Source organism: Morone saxatilis, unplaced genomic scaffold (genome assembly GCF_004916995.1).
Source record: "Morone saxatilis isolate NCDOM2014 unplaced genomic scaffold, NCSU_SB_2.0 Contig6, whole genome shotgun sequence".
Lineage (NCBI taxonomy): Eukaryota > Metazoa > Chordata > Actinopteri > Moronidae > Morone > Morone saxatilis.
The window spans coordinates 12,461,618-12,479,968 of NW_023340206.1; the positions used below are offsets into that span (position 1 = coordinate 12,461,618).

The window sequence follows — 18,351 nt, forward strand, 5'->3', positions numbered from 1 at the left end:
GCGGTTCCCAACCTGGTCTCTAAAAACCAACAAATAACGAATCATCAAACATCATTCAGTATCATTACACTAAGGATAAAACTTTTGAAGCATGCAACTGGACGGATGGACTTCAGCTCCTAAATTTGAAGGAATATGTTAAACCAACTCATTTAGGGATGCACCGATTGTGAAATTCTGATACCAATGTCTTTTGTTGTTTGTCTGTGATAGGGAAATAAATAAATCTACTAAGACAGGAAACTTGTTGCAGTTGAGTCTGTTTTTCATCCAAGATGTGAGACGCAGAGCTGAAAAGCTGCTCACTGTCCGATGTCAGTGAACAGTATCGGCCTGTGTATCGGTGCATCCCTAGAAATATTTCAACAGAGCTTTAAAATGTAAAAACAAGAACCAAGCATTACTACATCGATAAATCTTAATAATTTTATTGTCTTTGTTCTCATGATTTTACAAATATGATACTTCTGCAATTCAACTTTAACTGTGCAACACAATGGCATTATGGACTGTTAAACTCGACATCCCGAGGGACGTCTGTGACTCCAGGGAGCTGTGAATCCTGCAGACCAGAGGGCCTTAGTGTAATTTTTATTTTAGTGTCACCCTAGGAGTGTTATGAAAGTCAAGCTTGAGTGTTATATTTGTCATCATTCACCTCTAGGCCTTTTGGGTTTATGTGTCCGCAGGATTCACTAGCAGCTGATTTTTTTTATCCCACCACTGACGTAACGACAGCCACTGTAGGAAAGGGGAGGAAGCCGGGTCCCTCCCCTTCCCCTTCCTCCCCCCACGGGTCAGAGAGCGACTCCTCGGACGTGGGCTTGAATTAAGTTTTACAGTCTCTTTGGATGAGGCTGGTGGTACCTGGTCAGAGCTGCAGGGCTGCTTGTCTTTTTAGAATGGGTGATCTCGCCATGAAGGGACACCAGTACAGATAAGAACAATGGCATGCAAGACTCACATACAGACCCACTTGTTATTATTTCTTTTTTTTTTTTAATAGAAAATAAAGATTCTGACATAAGTACAAGCACTGAGCCCCTCGCAAACACCCAACAGCCAAGCGTATTGGAAACTTTACGGAGGACGAACGACGCCTAAACTGACGGCGTTAAGAAATATCGGGGGGCTTGCGACGGTTAAAACCATTTCAACACAACAGCTGGCTTCTTTTCATATTCAATAAGTCCTGTTTTAAAGGACATAATACATCTCACATTTATATTATTTCTTCTTCTACACCTTTTTACTACAAATGTATGTGCTTTTGATTTAAAACAATTTTGGGGAAAAAAGGGAAAAAAAAGAAAATTTGTAGTTCAATGACACTCCATCCCACTCTGGCCAATTTATTGCAAATGAAGTGATAACCTCTGAACAGCAACACACACTTCAATATGGCACAAGCATCTTAGAAATGACCTAAATGCATCGTCGTCATTGTGGGTGAATATCAAAAACCAAACCACACCATATCTAAAAATATTAAGACATTAATCATCAGTAGAGCAGAAAAGAAATGTTTTTTTCCTTCCTTGTCGAAACATGCAGTCTGCCGCTCTGCAAGCAAAACTCGATTCTGGACCCCTAGGTAAAACGCCAAAAATTAAAAAAATGTCTTCGTCTCAAATGCATATGAACACTGCAAATGATTAGCCTCGTCAGTCGAGCTAATATACTTCTATTTTTCACGACAGGAGCTGCAGAGTAAGACTTCAAAATCCAGGTCATTGTGCAGTTGAGGATCTCGCTTTCCTCTCTTAGTTGAGGGCTGGATGACGATTCCTTCCACCCGAAAAATGCACACTGGCCAGAAAAGTGAAGCGTGTAGTGACTAGAAGTTGCCCTTTTCCAGTTTGCGTGGCGAAAAACTTTTCAGATCATCAAATTAACTGAAATAATAAGCACAAATCTGAGCTCAAAGCACTCTTTCTGGTTGCTTTCAGACGTCTTTTCTGACCCACTTTTATCTAGCTTCGCGTGTGTCACCTTAAGACATTTGATGTGCTTATCCTAGTGAATGTCAGCTTTGGCACGCTCCCTGCTGAGGTACCTAACCAAATACCTTGTCAAGTACGGAAACTACTGTTTTTTTTCCCCCCACTGAGGATATTGTTGTTGCATTATACTTTATATATATAGAGAGGAGTATTTTTCTCTAGAATGTCTCTGGAGTGTTAAGGAGAAAATCTACACATGAAGGCATTCTCCTCCAGCCCTTTCTCCGAGGCTGCCACGTGGAAATCCCTCTCAGCAGCCCCGTCTACCTGCTCACCATTTATCCCACCACAAAATCCAAATAAATATTGTTTAAAATAAGGGCAAATTGGTAAAACAAAACAAAAAAACTGAAGCAAAATCAATGTAGTGGCCTCATAGTGTAACACAAAACTCTCAAAATACAATAAATCCATCACTGTTCCAGTCCTCCTCAGTCAAATAAAGAAAGAAAGAAACATTACAGGGAAGGATATATCTAGAGTAGTGGTTGCTTTACAATGGCGCCTATGTCGAGAGAGTGACTGGGCATCAGTTTGTCATGTTGCAACTTCTTTAAAAACTGCTTCCTCTCCCCCCACCCCTGTCTCTCTCTTTTCTCTCTTCGCCCAGAGGTGATCATGCTCTGTCTGATCAAAGTCTTTGACCTTTAACCCTTGGCTCCCCTTCCCTCCCCTACCCTTCCCGATCAAACGCTCCACCTGCTCCTCTTCCTCATCCGCTCAGTGGGAGGATTGTTCAGTCGGCGTAGTGCATGATGGACTCGACGTAGTTGCCAGGGAAGAGGCCCGTGGTCCCGTTCATCACGCCCTCGTACCAGCCGTCGTCATTCTTCTTGATCACGTAGATGATGGCGCCCTCCTGGAACGAAAGCTCGTCCTCCTTGTCACGAGCGTAGTCATAGATAGCCACCACTGCAGGGAAATAAGGGTGAAGTGCACTGGATAAAATAAGCGAACTAATGTAGTAAATAAATGTAAAAATAATTTGGATTTAACTTAAAACTTATGACAAATTCATGTTTCTCTACATTCCACAATACTCATTCCCAAATTAAAGCTACCGACAATTAGCAGTCATTACAAACCCATACTGTGCCGCCAAACACTGTACAAACTTACAGAAACTTATTTGAACTTCTAGGAGATCTCAAAGTTTCAAAAGATACAAAACGTTGAATTTGAGGGGAAATGTGTATAAAACGTAGCTTCAATGAAAAGCTGAAATAAGCTGATACAGAATACAGTGTGTATGAGGATCAATGTGGGATGAGAGGATTTTCCTCACGCCTAATGAGTGAGCAGTGAAGACTGACCTTTCTCCATGTAGGTACGTGGGGCCCATGGCGGATCCTCCTCGGCATATGGGTCACTGTACTCCACCACCGCCGACTCTTCTTCATCCTCATCGTCCTCATAGTCCTCTGGTGGAGGAGGAGGAGGTGTTGGCTCCTCAAACACCGGCTCCTCTGCGGGTGGAGGTGGGGGCGGCACGTCTGAGACTAGAAATTATTTTCAAGCAAGCAGGAATAAAAAAAGAGGACCAATTAGAGGCTAAGAAAGAGGAACAAAGACAAGTGCATTGGTCAGGGATACAGATGACTGACTGGTATTCTCATGCATTGCAGAAAGGAACAGGAACGGTCCATGCTGGATGCATTAAGACAACATTTAAATGCTCGATGCTGTGAATTTATTCATCATGGAAACCAAAGGAAAACTTAACGACCACAGCACTGTAAGAGTGTAACAGTACATCCAAACGCAGAATGGTGCGACATGACAGGAACAAAGTCTATACACACAACGTGCATTTAAAGAAATTCAGGTAGGAACTTTTTCCAGAGAGTGAGGACACAGACACAAAGAGAAATTACACAGAGATGTGATCGTGCTCATGAACAAACACACGAACATGCTTCATTATTCATATCATGCTTTACGCGTTCCTTCACTCTTTTTACGAGTGGTCAACCACCAACGTTTGCTGCCAGACGGCGCAGTAGTCATCTCACACTCCCACAATGCACATCTATTTTAACATAGTGTCTCAACAAATTTAATGTGACTATGGAGGAAATGCAGTTTGCAGTCTAATAGATACAAATTTATTAAAGTGGTTACACCTCTTTATTTTTGTCATTGCTGAAAAAAAAAAGTTTTAGCTTCATTTACACTTTAAGAACAGGCCTGTCTTTATGTTTTGTGTCCACAGATTTGACCAAGTAGTAACACAATGTTAAAGGACATGTCTTTGTGTTATTATTTAAACAATTATTGTTATTATTAAAAGGGAGAGAAAGGGGTTAATCTGACACTGAAAATAGTCCCAACAGTTTAGGGAAACCTAAATGTGGTGACCCCTGACACAGCTGCTGTTGGAGGTTGATCACTCGTTTACTCCAGTCAGAAAATATTCCAGAAAAATGGGACGAACTGAAACTAACTGTTGGGGAAAGGACTTAAAACCAATGGTGGTCATGCAGGGGGATCGAGGGGCTAAAGGCCACTTACTAGTCTCCTGAACTCGGGCCACAAAGCCCATCAGAGGCAGCTGAGGGGTGATCTGCATGGAGGGGGGAGGGGGCGCGAGCGGGCCGGCTATCACCAAACAGAATCAATACACAGAGATGGAGGAGTACGGACATAAGACAGCAAAGACATGAAGAAAATGAGGTTAGAATAAACAAGAAGAATAAAGTTAAAGAACAAGAACAAGAACAATAGTTACAGTATGTAAACAAAACAGAAATCCAGAATTATTCATTTGTCTTCGCAACTGTGGTGTAAAGATCTTTGACAGTACAACTATTTCATTACCAATTAATGAAATTATAGTCAAAATACTAACCGATGATTTGTTAACTTTAATAAATAATAATACAAGTAGCCAGTCACTATTTCTAAGACAGAAAGGTAATGTGAAAAATTGCCCGTTTTGTCTTATCAGTCCAAAACCTAAATATTTTAATTTAAAATGTTATGAAAAGAGAAAAAGAAATGTAATTAATTAAATGTACTGCTGATTAATTTTAATTTGATTATTTTTTGACAAATTAGGCAGACTGATTGATGATAGAAATAGTTGTTAGTTGCAGCCCCAAATTGCTTTGCACAAGCCTTAAGAACGTACTGTAGACATAATTTGAATCCCAATTGACATTGAAATTGAAACAGATTTGTATTACAGAAATAAACAGACCATAGATGTGCGAGTAAACCAGGCAGTTTAGAGACAAACGGAGGTTGCAAAGAGCAGAGAAGACAGAGAGCTGGTGAGGAGTTGAGATCTGGTGAGGACAGTTAAGTTGATGGAAAATGACAACACAACCAGACAGAAGATCTTCTCATAGAAGAAGCAGATACACGGAGTCGGAGTCTGAAATCTAAAGGCTTGGAGAGAGGATGGACTCTAAATCAGAGCATTTGTTAATTCATTTAAATTCACAGAAAATAAATAAAAAGAGGATTAAAAAAAAAAGCTTTAAAAAAAATTGGCCTTCATCTAAACAGAACACTGATGGTGATAATAATAATAATAATAATAATAATAATAATAATAATAATAATTTAGGTTCCATTTTCTTTAATAAATAACATTAATTCAATTCAAAACAATTTGTGGTGTATTCCTGTAAATTAATAGTGAATATAGGTTAAAAAAGATTTCAAAACTTTTGAGCTGGACTGAATGCCATCATGTATTTTATTAATAATTCTGATCCTAATAAGAAAAATGAGCCATGGTGCTCTGTTGTAACACCTCTGTTAGTGTTGTAAAAGTTGGTTACTCCCTTTTCAGAGTCAATGTCAGATTTATAACTAATACACAGAAAAAACTGAAAGGTATTATGGTTAAAAGTTTATATTTAGGAACGTGGCTATCAAAAGATTAATGGACATGAATGTGAAAATGTTAACGGCTGTGACCGGTACCTTGGTTCTGGGCGAAGTGTGGCCCACCGTTTTGCTGGCTCTGGTTGTGGGCCATGTTGGGCTGACCGGTGACAGACGAGGGTCGGCGGTACGGCAGCGAGCCTCCCACCTGCTGGTTTTGGGGCGGCTGCACCGGGCGGTTCATGCTGTAGAACTGAGGAGCACCTGAGAGGAGACAACACCAGGGGGCAGCAAAGACTCATTTAACAAAGGGTAAGCAGGAGAGATTTTATTTTTTAGCCCTGAGGTATCCTGAACAGTGAGGTTAAGTTAATTTAACCTTGTGGACTTTTCTCTCCGTTTTGTCTTTACAATTAATGCAACAGTTTAGTTTAAAATATCATGATATATATTACAGAAATAATCTTGCAGTCTGTCATGTGTAGACAAATTCATTGATGGTTGTAAAAAACAAGCTCTTAGTTCAGAATATTTTATGGTATAGCTGCAAGCTAATCTACTAAAGCATCTATTACAACAATTTATTAATAATAACTAATTAAGCTCATTGTTTTCAACATCTACATAGATATATCTTTTGATTCAAATGCGTACAATTAGTTAATATTGTACTTGGCTGAGGTAGAGTACATTTTAAATACTTTTTATACTCTTGTGGTTCAATATGAATCATACTTTTTTTTTTTTTTTTTTAAAAGGGGTCAACCATAGTTCATCCACATGTTTTCACTTTAATTCACAATTCCACTTCGTAATCAACTAATTATTTCACAAAAAAAGCATCTAAATCTGATATTAACTAATCTTTTCCATGACTCAATGACTGTATAAAATGCATTATCTACTTAATCAGCCTAAATCTGATGTGTGGGAGGGCTGAATAATTAAAAATGCTTTCAATAATTCATCAGTATTAACATTTGGCTAATAGTGTTAAGTTTCTACCCTCAATGGCAGCACTGATAATTACAATGTCAAGAACTTCACTCGCACACAACAAAGAATAAATACACATGAATGTGCAAGCATTTCACCACACAGCTCATGCATTATACATCAGAACATCATCACCGTCAACACAGACACAGGCAGCTGATGAGAAGCTGTGAAGGATGAAGAGCGGAGGATCCAGCAGCAGTGGAAAATGAAAAATCTGAAGAAGGTGGCAGAAGAGCTGCTATTTTGATAAATATCTGACAAATATTTGACAGTGCTCCACAATGACCTTTAAAGTTAAAGTTATTGTTTAGCACTTCACTGTTTCACGACAAACAAATCTTCCTTTGAAATGCAGATAAGAGATCAATTCTAGCTTGTTTACCTACATTGTGTTTACTCAAAATTACCTGCACTAGCTTTCCTCCAGGGTCTGTTTCCCTGTTAACTGGCGATTTTCTGCCAAATAGTTAACATATTTGGCTTGAAGTTGCCAGTTAACAGGGTCACTTATTAAACTGAACACTGGCGAGCTGCGGGACGCAAACGCCACAGCTCTGGCGAATTGGGATAATTAGTGGACCATTCTGCGTTTTCTACTACAAGACTGCTGGTGTTTTTAGTTGGGAGTTTTTCCAGAGCGAGTGTGGCTTGGGCAGCGTTACTGTGTTGTCACTACGTTTCACTTTTACTGAGCAACTGCCAAAAAACATGTAGGACATAAACACAACACGCTGCTTTTCACTTTCTCATTGGACACCAAACGTGTTACCATGGTTACTTGAAAGTTATTGAATAAATATATATATATATATGTATATATATAATAACTATATATATATATATAATTCTAACACACACACACTGATTGCTTATGGCGGTTACCCATCTGCAGCATGGACCTTAATAGTAGCTTAAACTTTACATTTATGCCACATCCCATATTTAGGCCTGTCAGTTGACAGCTTTGTATGAGTTACGCAGCTTACACAAATAAACCAAATTGGCATAAGCAACCCAGAGTTCATTTGAAGATTACATGTAAAAAGTACCCTTAAAGATTTGCAGCTAACATAACTCAGGTTGAAATCCCAGAAGGTATCCCATTAACTTGACCAATTCTTACCCATTTGAATTGTTTTGTTGAGCAAGTACGTCAGACAACACGATGACATGCAGTGGGTGAACGCATCTGGGTCTCACAAGCAGGGGGGGAGGCGGGATGCGAGGTGTGCAGAGGAGTGGGTGAGCTTCTCCCAACAGGCTTACACTCCACCTGGTGCAGGGTTGCGTAAGGAGCGGGCTGTGCGCCAGTGGGGGGCTGCAGAGGCAGGGAGCTGGGGAGGGGGTGGGGGTACAGGCGGGATCTCTACAGGGGGATTGGGAGCCTGTGGGGGCCATCTAGGCGGAGGTTGGGGTCCAGGGGTGGTGGCAGTGTTGGGGGGAGGTTTAGCAGGGTTGGAGGGGGCAGGGCCTGAAAATTGAGGTGTAATGGGCGAAGGGGATTGCAGAGGTAACAAAGTAAAAAAAAAAAAAAGATAAGGAAGAAGAGAAAAGGTGGATGAGGGAGGTCAAGACAAGATAAAGTGAGAAGGTAGGAAAGGATTCCAGTAGATCGAGGGTTCCTACACATCCTCATTTCACTTTCATTTCACTTTCACACCTAAAGCATGTAGCAATCCTGGATACTAAACAAAGATTAGTCAAGTTAGTTAGTTTCAGGCACACACAGATTCTGCAGTCATCTGCTTGATGAGGAAAGAGGGAACAAGTGTTACCTGGGAAGGCGGTGGGCGGGGCTGGGGTCGGCACAGCAATGGGCACGCCCACACTGCCACTGCCGCTGTTCTCTCGGCTGCTGCTGCGACTGCTGCTGGGGTGGCTGCCTCCGCTGCTCCCACTGCTGGTGGTGAGTATGGCAGCAAACACGTCAGACCAAACGCTCAAGCACACTCAATCACACCGACGTACACAGACTCCGGTGACTAGATTGTGCTTCTTCTTTACAGTCAAAATAAAAAAGCTTGAAAATGTAATACAGTTTGTTGTTTACAAAATGTCTCTACCTAACAAAGCAATCAAATTTTCCCATATAGCCCCTTTCCAAAAACATAGTTCCAGGAACTAAGGAGCCACAGCAACTAAACTCAGGGACTAAAGAGAATTCCCGCTTGGGCTTCATCGTATCTTATGAAAATTTGGCAAATTGATCCGATAACTAAAAGAATGATGGCGGCATTTGAAAAGTAATTTTCACATGCAAGGAAACAACAACAGAGAGAAGACAGTCACTCGGTTGTTGTTGTGTTTACTGTGGTGCAACTCTGATATCTGATTAAATGTAATAATGGAAAGGAGACGTTCAAAATTGGAAAAGGAGACTAATTATCTGCTCAGTGAGGGTTATTTATTTCTGCTTTAGCAACTGTGATGAAATAGTCAGCAAATTACACTAGCTTTGTGTTCTCAATCACTGCTCTGTCAGTCTCTTATTCTCAGCTCATTTGCAACCTAAATTTGTTTTTAACATCAATAAAGAAACGTCCATCATTCGTCCTAATATTGATACTAGTTGCAACCACTGCTTCCTCATTGTGTGAACGAAGATGTAGGTTGAAAAGCCCTAAAGAGGACAACAATTGTTTAACTATGGGGATATCAGTGTATACTTTCGGAAGGCATAGCCTCGTTTTTAAAGATAAAAAATACCAGGGAAAGGTTCCATCTTGCACACGTGGGAAATTCATTTATGAGGCTGGCACGCACATCAGAAAGTTACAGGAATTGTTTAACACAGCCCACCAATTCCCATGTGGAAAAGGTGTGAGGACAAAGGGGTTGACCATCCAGCAAGCAGTATGTTTGAACAATATTGACGCCTTTAGTCCCAGAGGTAAGTTCCTGAAATGTTTCCTGAGCCCCTTTAAAAGTTCCTGCAATGGAAAGGGGCTAATACACAAATCATTTGGTAAGGTAAGAGAATATTTATTTTGGAATAAAACTCCTCATATCTTTCATCTTTCTTATCATGCCTTGTTTTATGGGTAAAACTCAACCCTGGATGTGCAACCGGCCTAGAATAATACAGTCCAGATTAGCTGTGTTTAACATGCTGAAGTCTTCACAATAACTCATATTATTAATGTGGCACCCTCAAGAGCATTGATGGGTTAGTGCTATGCCTTTGAAATGACTATGTCACAGTGATAAAAAAAAGCAGCTGGAAGCCTCACCAAGGAAACGTGACACAGGTGACGCAGCAGCGACACAAGACAAAGACAAAGATATGACACGCTGGAAGCAGGAAGCATCAAGACATATGGGGCACACTTTTTGTACGACAGAAAAGAGCGCATGGTTGAGATATGAGGAAAATGAGCTGTGGATGGAGCGGTGCAGATAAAGAGTGCTGCAAGGAGAGTCAGGGAAAAGTTATCTAGTCTATTTCTGGACCAGAAATATTAAAAACGTTTGGCCAACAGATGGGGCGGAATGACGAAACTTTCCATGTTGTTTTTTTCCCCCCTCAAACCCCATGCTTTTACTTATGTCACGGCAGACAGGGGAATCTATGAATAACTCTCCGTGTTTGGGATGAAAGGGTCTCGTCTTGGGAGATGAGCTGACATTGGTTTGACAGGACTGTGGGGGCGACGCTGCCTATTTAATGACTATTACCATAGGAACCTGCATCTAGCTGTGCTAAATACAGCTCTGTATCTCTACATCTTTGCCCTTATCTGAGCACCGAGGAGAGAATAGAGGTAAGGGATTTCCAAATAAACTATCAAACTGTTGCACAAAAACTTGAATGTTGGTCAAACTCGTGAATTTAGGTGGAATAAAATAAGGAGGGAGTAAAAGTATTACTTTCCACGAGGAGTCATTTCAGAGAAGAAGGCATGTTCAACAGTTGGCTCGAATTGTAAGTGTAGGAGAGGAGAAGAAGAAGTGGGGAGGAGGTAGAGAAAAAGGGGGACGTGTTTAAGAAGTGTAGAGAGGCATGCTGGGAAGGGGGAGGGGGGTACCTGTACGTGCGGTTCCTCTGATTAACGGATGCAGTGCGTGCAGGGCTCTGCTGAGGGTGCGCCATGTTGCGCGTCGGGCTCGAGACGTAGTCGTTAGGGACAACGGGTGGACGCACTGGCTCAAGCGTCCTATAGGGGGAGTGGCGCCTGCGAGAGGGTCAGGAGGACAGGAGTCGAGGGGGGAGAGGGAGGGGGCATCCACAGAGAAGTGTAGAGGGGGGAGGAGGAGGAGAGCAAGAAACAAACAAGTGCAAACTTAAAAAAACGGGGTATGAACATCGGGGTTGGCTGGGGTGAATCCACAGGTGTTGTCGGGCGGAGTCAGGACGCAAAAGCTATCGCTGCTGGCGGCTAAAAATCACTCCTCATCAGATGAACACTGTAGGCTTGTTCCAGTTTAATGAAAGAAAATCTAATTCAATGAAAGAGACAGTATATTTATTACCTTGAAACTAGATCCAAACAGATTGTGGGATTTTTTTAGGCTAATACTGATATTCTGTATTAAAACAATCTGACTACAGTATTTTGTTTGATGTTCTATAAAATTCCTTATATTTGTTTATTAACAAATTGCACCCAAGGTATGTACTGAGGAAATCTTCAACTTCAAACACATTTAAGTACAATTCCCTATAACGTGGGCCAATTTAGGTTGAAACACAAGAAATAATTGAATTTTTCTCTTTTAATCTGGTGTGTGTACGACACTTATGCTGCACTCACATGGATTCAGGCAGACCAACAACACCTTCTGGACGGCACAGGAAACAATCCGATGGAATAGCAGCACAGTAAAAGTACACACACACGATATGTTGCCATGGGGATGTTACACTGAATATACACTGAATAAATTATTTTGTGTTTATCATTTTATTTAATTATCTACTTATTAGCTTCTTGTTGTCTTGACTGGCCATGTTTTTTTGGTTGTCTCGGGGAGCTACATAACAACATCTGGTTGTAAATTCTGGTGTGGAAGACGGCAAAAAGTTAAATATATTAACTACAGTCAATAAGATTTTTCAAAGGCATCAGAGGTACTGTCTGAATTTAATTAAGTGTCAGGTCAAGACAGTGAATTCCTGCCTACTCATTCTGAACTATAAACCTACAAATTCATCAAATAAAAGCATAGAGAGTGGTTTTTAACCTGACAGCAGCGCTATGCTGATGGTGTCCTCAGTTTTAAAATGGGGGAATATAAAAACCCTAAGATTTATTGATCTGGGCCTGAAAAGATGTACTGGCAAGTAAATTTCCCAGCTGACACAGCGGGGTGACCCATCTCTGAGCACTGTTGCCATGGCAAAACGTTGCTATGAGGAATATGGGGCAGCCAGGAGTGGGCGGGCTGGGTCACAAACACACAACTGAAAGTAAGTTTGAAAAACAAAGAGGAATTTGAATAACAGAAGAGAAACGATAAATTAAAAACCACAAGTAAGATGTCCGTCCGTAGCCACATGCTGCGGCAGAAGGTGCATCATGGGAGGGTTGGAGCTGTGGTTGATCGACATGCGTCTTGAAGGGACTGAGACACACAGACACACACGTACACACACGTACACACACACACTGACACACGCCTCTGAAGGTCAATATGACGGGGTGGACGCACTCACAAACTCAGACAGAGGGGGCTGACGTACACACACACATTTTCACACAGAAACACAAACAGCACTTGACGCCCAGGAAGGTCCCATGGGTGACAAGAACACAACATTTATGTGCTGCACTAGCAGAGTCCCTGTAGGATAAGAGATACCTTCAACAGTCAGACACACAGAACAGAAAACAGCAAAAACATCTCCGTCTTACAGACAATGTATAAAAACAACAGTTTTTCCCTATTAACTCTCATCATTAACAAAGTGACAGACACACTATGAGGGTGAGAAATGACCACACACTACTGACTAAATCAGTGTATGTATTTTTTTATCATTTTTAACAATAATCCAGATTTATTAGGCTTCTAACTTGACAAATTTAGTATTTTCTTGTCCCTGAAGCTAGACCATTGTTCTATTAGACAATTTACTTTTATTCACAGAAATTAACAAAATGCTGAGACATAGGTCCACTGTGTGTATTTTAAATTTTTTTTATACACCCCATAAAATCAAGAAGGCCTTGTGACCCCCCGGGAAGCTTTGGTCCCAATCCCAGGTTGAGTATCACTGGACTAAAAGATAAATATGGCAAAACTGATATATCTGCGATTACTTAAACTGGCCAGTAACATCATCCACAATGATGTATCACTCAGGCTCTAATCCTGATTAAGCGGGCATGTTTGGAACGGCTTAATTAAAATAAAATACTTAGTTTGTCGTGCTCGTAAAATAAAGCAGAACAAAGTGAAGACTTAACATGATCCAGCTGATAGCTGTTGGTAATTTCCCACCCTGTTTAGCACTGCCGTCAAGAACAGTTGAGTTCCTGGTGGTGACCTTTGTGACAGCGCTCCTCCTGTCCCCCGGCATTAGACAAATGCCAATAAAAGGTTGAGGACTGGGAGATGTGAGAGCTCCCCGCCTGCACAAAGGTCTGCTAAAATTCTGGCTCAGACGCAACAGCAGAAGGGGCTTTCCAGAAATAATTACATTTCTTCTTCGTATTTTATCAAACTGCATGCTGAAATTTGACAGGTTCATGTTAAAAGCACCCTGTGTTGGCTGTGTATTGTCATCTCACTGCGCTGTCCTTTCTGTATGGACTTTGCATGTTGTCAACGTATCTGTGTTGGTTTCCTCTGGTTGCCACCCACAGTCCAAACACATGCAAGTCAGGTGGCCTGGAGACTCAAGAGCTGACCACAAAAGCTGCTTTGAACTAAAATCTCCTCTAAAATCTGTTCCTTTCAATTCAAGAACTCTAGTTGTTGTTTGAACGAGTCCATTAAGGTACGAATCTCTACGTACAAACCTATGTGTTCTGCTGTAAAATAAAACACTTGTGTGTCATAAAATCAAAAAAGGAAGTTACCCAGGAAGGGCAATTGAGGAGAGGTTATTCTGGAATCATTTTACTGAACTACGCAATTCTGAAACTGAATAGGGACTGTGCAACTTCTAAATTCAGATTTAGAGCTTTTTTGCTGCACAAAATGTGTTTATGGCTCCAAATATCGAATACTGTTAAGTTAACGTTTTTCTTATCTGTTTAGAGCATATTGACATAAACTTAATACCTATTACAGTATTATTCTCCGTCTAAAGACATCAGGCAAGCACAACTTTTGTCCCTGTGTTGTAAAAACTCTTTTTTTTCTCCAACAGTTGCTGTTTTAAGAAGCAAATCGTGTTTCTTTTTCCAGCTTTCCACCCAGAAGAGGAACAAGCATGTATTCATGATGAGTGATTGGATCAAAGTTTTAAAGGTTGGAAAGTCTTGGGGTATGTGCTGCTACTGTAGGTAGATCAGCTGTGTCTCAAGTCCTAACAATTCAGAAAAGCTGCAAGAAAGTGCAAGAACAGAGCCAAATTCCAGCATGGAGTTAGAAAATCTCTCCTGCACAAAGAGAGAAAGAAGAGAAACTTCTTAGAAAGGCAGACCCCCAATCCTGTTTCACCAGCACAGATGAAAAACCCAAACAAAGATTACCACTGTGATGAGAAAGGCATTTTAAACTACCCTGGGGAAACTAATTAAACAAGGAGGTAAAGTAGTGATGATGAAACTGGGAGCAACCAGGTCCATCTGACAGAAGCCACAAAAGCTCAGCTACGTTCAGCTTTGGACGGACAAAACTCTGCATCCTGTACGTCCATGTGAACATGCGTCAAGGTGTTACATACCCAAGAGTCCCTTTCCCTGACATGGGCGGGCTGGGGGGCTTCTGCGTGGGGGGGTTGGTGCGAGGGAGTCCGCCTCCTCCACCGGCCTTCATGTTCTGAGCGCTGGCCTACAGGAAGAGAGCACGGGAGTAGAAATCTGTTAGTTAACCAAAGAACTTCAGATACAGGACCATTAAAACAAATAAATGAAAACATTATGAGAATTATTTTAATTAATTTTACATTAAAAGATCGATACCACTCTCCTATCCGTCTGATCACTATGAAGTTGGAGCCAGGGGTTAATTATCTTAGCATGAAGACTGGAAACAGCTAGTCTGGCTTTGTCCACCTACCAGCACTTCTAAAGCTCATTATCTAAAACATGTTATATCTTCTTGAATCCACAAAAATGCATTAAAAAACATGAGCAAAGGTAACAACCCCCCGAAAAATACTACTACTTATACTATATACTACTATCTCTACAAATGAGATATAAAATTTAATTAATGAGCTTTAGAGGTGCTGGTAGACAGATTGTCACCTTTAAACGGAAATGAGGGCTCAACCTACTCATCAAGAAACAAGAAATCAAATAAATGTATTTTTATAATGTCTAAATAATCATTTAACAGCAAACAAACGCTTTAATATGTAAAAAAAATAAAAAGAATAAAAAGAGAGAAAGTAAAGCTCTCACCGCAATTCAAAACAACTCATTCAGAAATCACAAAAAAACCTCCCTCGTTTGAGGCTTTTACTTTGAAAGTCTTACCTTAAACCTTTGCAACCACTACAGTTGATTATAAAGATAAAATTAGGCAAGCAGAAAAAAGAGAGAAGAAGAAATCAGAGAATTAGTGTGTGAAGGAGGAGAGACAAACAATTATTCATGCATGTGGTACATAAAGCCAAGCTGGTTAGATTCAGGCAACAATGGCTCAGTGTTAAAATCTGAGGAATTCTTTCTTTGAGACCTTTGTAAAGACGAAGCTAGTGATTCGATTTTCTGGAAAACAAGCTTGTCTTTGTTCAGAAAGTCGGTGGGAGCCTAGCTTTCCAAAATCAGCCACTTTCACCACTTTATTAAATTAAATGATCATTGCACAGGAACCTGTTCGCAGTAGCAGGTGACAGATTTACACCAACAGGGAGTTCAATTTAGTTTCCAACCCAAGAGAAAAGCCTGAGAGATTGATTTTCTTCTTACATTACTTGTCACTGAAACCCAGTAGTGATTGTTTGACCTCCAAGAGTCCTTTCCATTATATTTTCTGCAGTGAATAATCCACATCAAAGCAGTAGCAATCCCATTTCTGACTTATTTTCTAAGAGTTCACCACTCTTTTTAACTAATAAAAAAAACATACTAAAATAGAAAAAACACATAAACACTCCAGCACAATAGCTCTCAACTGTCAACCTTGATTTCTTTTTTTCTCAGATTATTAGTTTGAGGCATTTTTAGAGGCCTGGGGAGGTAAAACTACACACTATTTCATACAAAAAAAGCAAAGGTTAAAAAGGTAGAAAAGCAAACATAATTTTGTGCAGCAGACGTTTGCTTTTAATATTTTCGAGAAACTTAAAATCCTTATTCAAAAGACTAAGAATTACTTCAGTAGCAGGTTTTTCCTATTGCCCAAATTTACTACTGATGTAAACACATCTGTTTCACTTTAAATACCAGTACAACAAAATCCAACAGAGCTTAATTAAGGCCTTTCCATTTTCATTTGGCAGCAGTGATTCACCCACACAATTAAGTCTAATTGATAAAATTAAGGGGAAAAGAACAAAATGACCACCTTGACTCCATGGCCCATGTCGTCTAGCATGCTGTAGTCGATGGGCTTGCGGATGTAGCGCACAGGCCTCTCGGGATTGGCTGGGGCGATGATCTTGTGTGTGCGGGATGTGTTCTTGTTGGTGGTGAGGATGCCAATCTCCCGTCGGGCTACCTTCTCTTTGTGGATGTCCACCGTCTGAAGACAATTAAAAACATTTTTGTTTTAAATTAAAAACACTAGTAAAAAATGTTGCTGCCTGTTTTCTAAATCCAAAAAACCTGTAGTGTATTTATTACGAGAGACAGATGGTTCAGATGACTTCATCGCCTAAAAATCCTGTTGCATGTTGAAGAAACTTTATCCAAGTTGTCAAACCAATGCAAAAAGATTTATTTTAATCCAGTGGGCACCAAGCACCTACACATTTTCCTGCACTGCAGATATACTGAATAATACATGCACACATGTGACGTGCACCTTCTCTAGTGAAGCTTCACTCTTTATACAAGGGTTTTAGTTAAACCTGTAAAAACAGATTTTTTTTGGAACACTGAGCAGAAGAAACAAGTTGTGAACATTGACATATTATCACATTTTAAGAGTTATAGTGAACATGTTAGCAAACAGTTGCTTATTTATACATCCAGCAGTTATGGAGCAACATTGTCATTCATTTGGAGTCGCGTCTCTGTCTATCAGATACATTTAAGTCCAATATTCAATCTCCTTTCAGCTCTGGAATTTAGGTCTGTAACAATAATAGCAAAATAATGAAATCCGGCACCCGAACAGGTGGGGTAATCATTATTCTTGGAATGTGAGCAAAAAGCTAATGTGTGTAATTTGTGTGTGTCAGTCGCCGACCATGGTTGGAAGAATGTTGGTTTGAAATGGAGGAAATCCATGTTGCGCGGAAGCGTGTGAAAACGCCTGGATTGTCGGCAATACCTTGCCAAGGAAAAATTGGTTTTTTGGCTCAGTTGTGTGTGATCCAGTAGGCGACGCTGGCCAAGAGAACTTAGGGGTGGTGTAGTTCTTGGTCTCCTCCAGCGCCCTCTGCTTGTCTGGAGACTGAACAAGAGACAGGATTGAGCAAAGAAAAGTGACATTTGACTTTTAAAAAAAGAGAATATTTGCATTTTGTAGTGTGCAAAGGAAGCCGTCCGTCCAGAGCCATCTACACTGACTGAGGAGGGTGGAAAAACACAGACATTTAGAAAATATAGCACTACCGACTGTTATTTTCATCAATGATTAATGTGCCAAATATGTTCTCAATTAATAAATTAGTCCATAAATTGTGACCAACACACCAAAAACCAACTATAATCAATTTATTGTCACCTTAGGCTGAGAATAACTAAGATAAAAAAACACAAACAAAAAAAACAAAAACAAAGAAAAGCCAAGGAGCAAATCCTCACAAATCATCAGTGAAGTGGGAAAAGTTTGACATTTCTTATTTGAAAAATGACAAATCAATTAACAAAAGCTTTACTGATTATTACTTTATCCATCCATTGGTTGACTAATTGTTGCGGCTCTTTTCACATACTGTAATGCAGCTCTGATATGAAATCTCAACTCAACATAATGAAATGAAGATAAGAAACTTCACGTGTTTAAATATTTAATGTGATAGTTGACCATTAACAAAGTAAAAACACATGTTACATATTAACACTGAAGGTAAAATGAGTCTCAGTATTCCATTTTTTTTTATAATTATAGCAATAAAATATGCCAGGCAGGTGAAATACACATTTCTGATTTGTTGTTTTAAGCATTTGTGTTTCATGAATCCTCCAATCCTGCAACACTAGTGGTTGGAGCATTAATCCGTACTCGAGTATATCTGAAAGAACATTATAATGAGTTAACACTAGATATCAAATATATATATATATAT

The 18,351-nt window shown here is 40.1% G+C and overlaps 1 protein-coding gene across 1 annotated transcript in view; it reads right to left on the reverse strand.

Annotated features, from left to right (window-relative positions):
* Positions 1-412: 412 nt before the first annotated feature.
* LOC118339683 (abl interactor 2-like) overlaps positions 413-18,351 on the reverse strand; it is a 20,498-nt gene continuing 2,559 nt past the window's right edge. Inside the window, exons 3-12 of the mRNA XM_035677383.1 lie at positions 17,391-17,513; positions 16,461-16,643; positions 14,671-14,777; positions 10,862-11,008; positions 8,612-8,736; positions 8,110-8,307; positions 5,937-6,101; positions 4,515-4,601; positions 3,317-3,502; positions 413-2,915 (exon numbers count right to left, since the gene is read on the reverse strand). Coding sequence (XP_035533276.1) covers positions 2,740-2,915; positions 3,317-3,502; positions 4,515-4,601; positions 5,937-6,101; positions 8,110-8,307; positions 8,612-8,736; positions 10,862-11,008; positions 14,671-14,777; positions 16,461-16,643; positions 17,391-17,513 — 1,497 coding nt within the window. The 3' untranslated portion in view covers positions 413-2,739. The remainder of the gene's footprint in view (positions 2,916-3,316; positions 3,503-4,514; positions 4,602-5,936; positions 6,102-8,109; positions 8,308-8,611; positions 8,737-10,861; positions 11,009-14,670; positions 14,778-16,460; positions 16,644-17,390; positions 17,514-18,351) is intronic.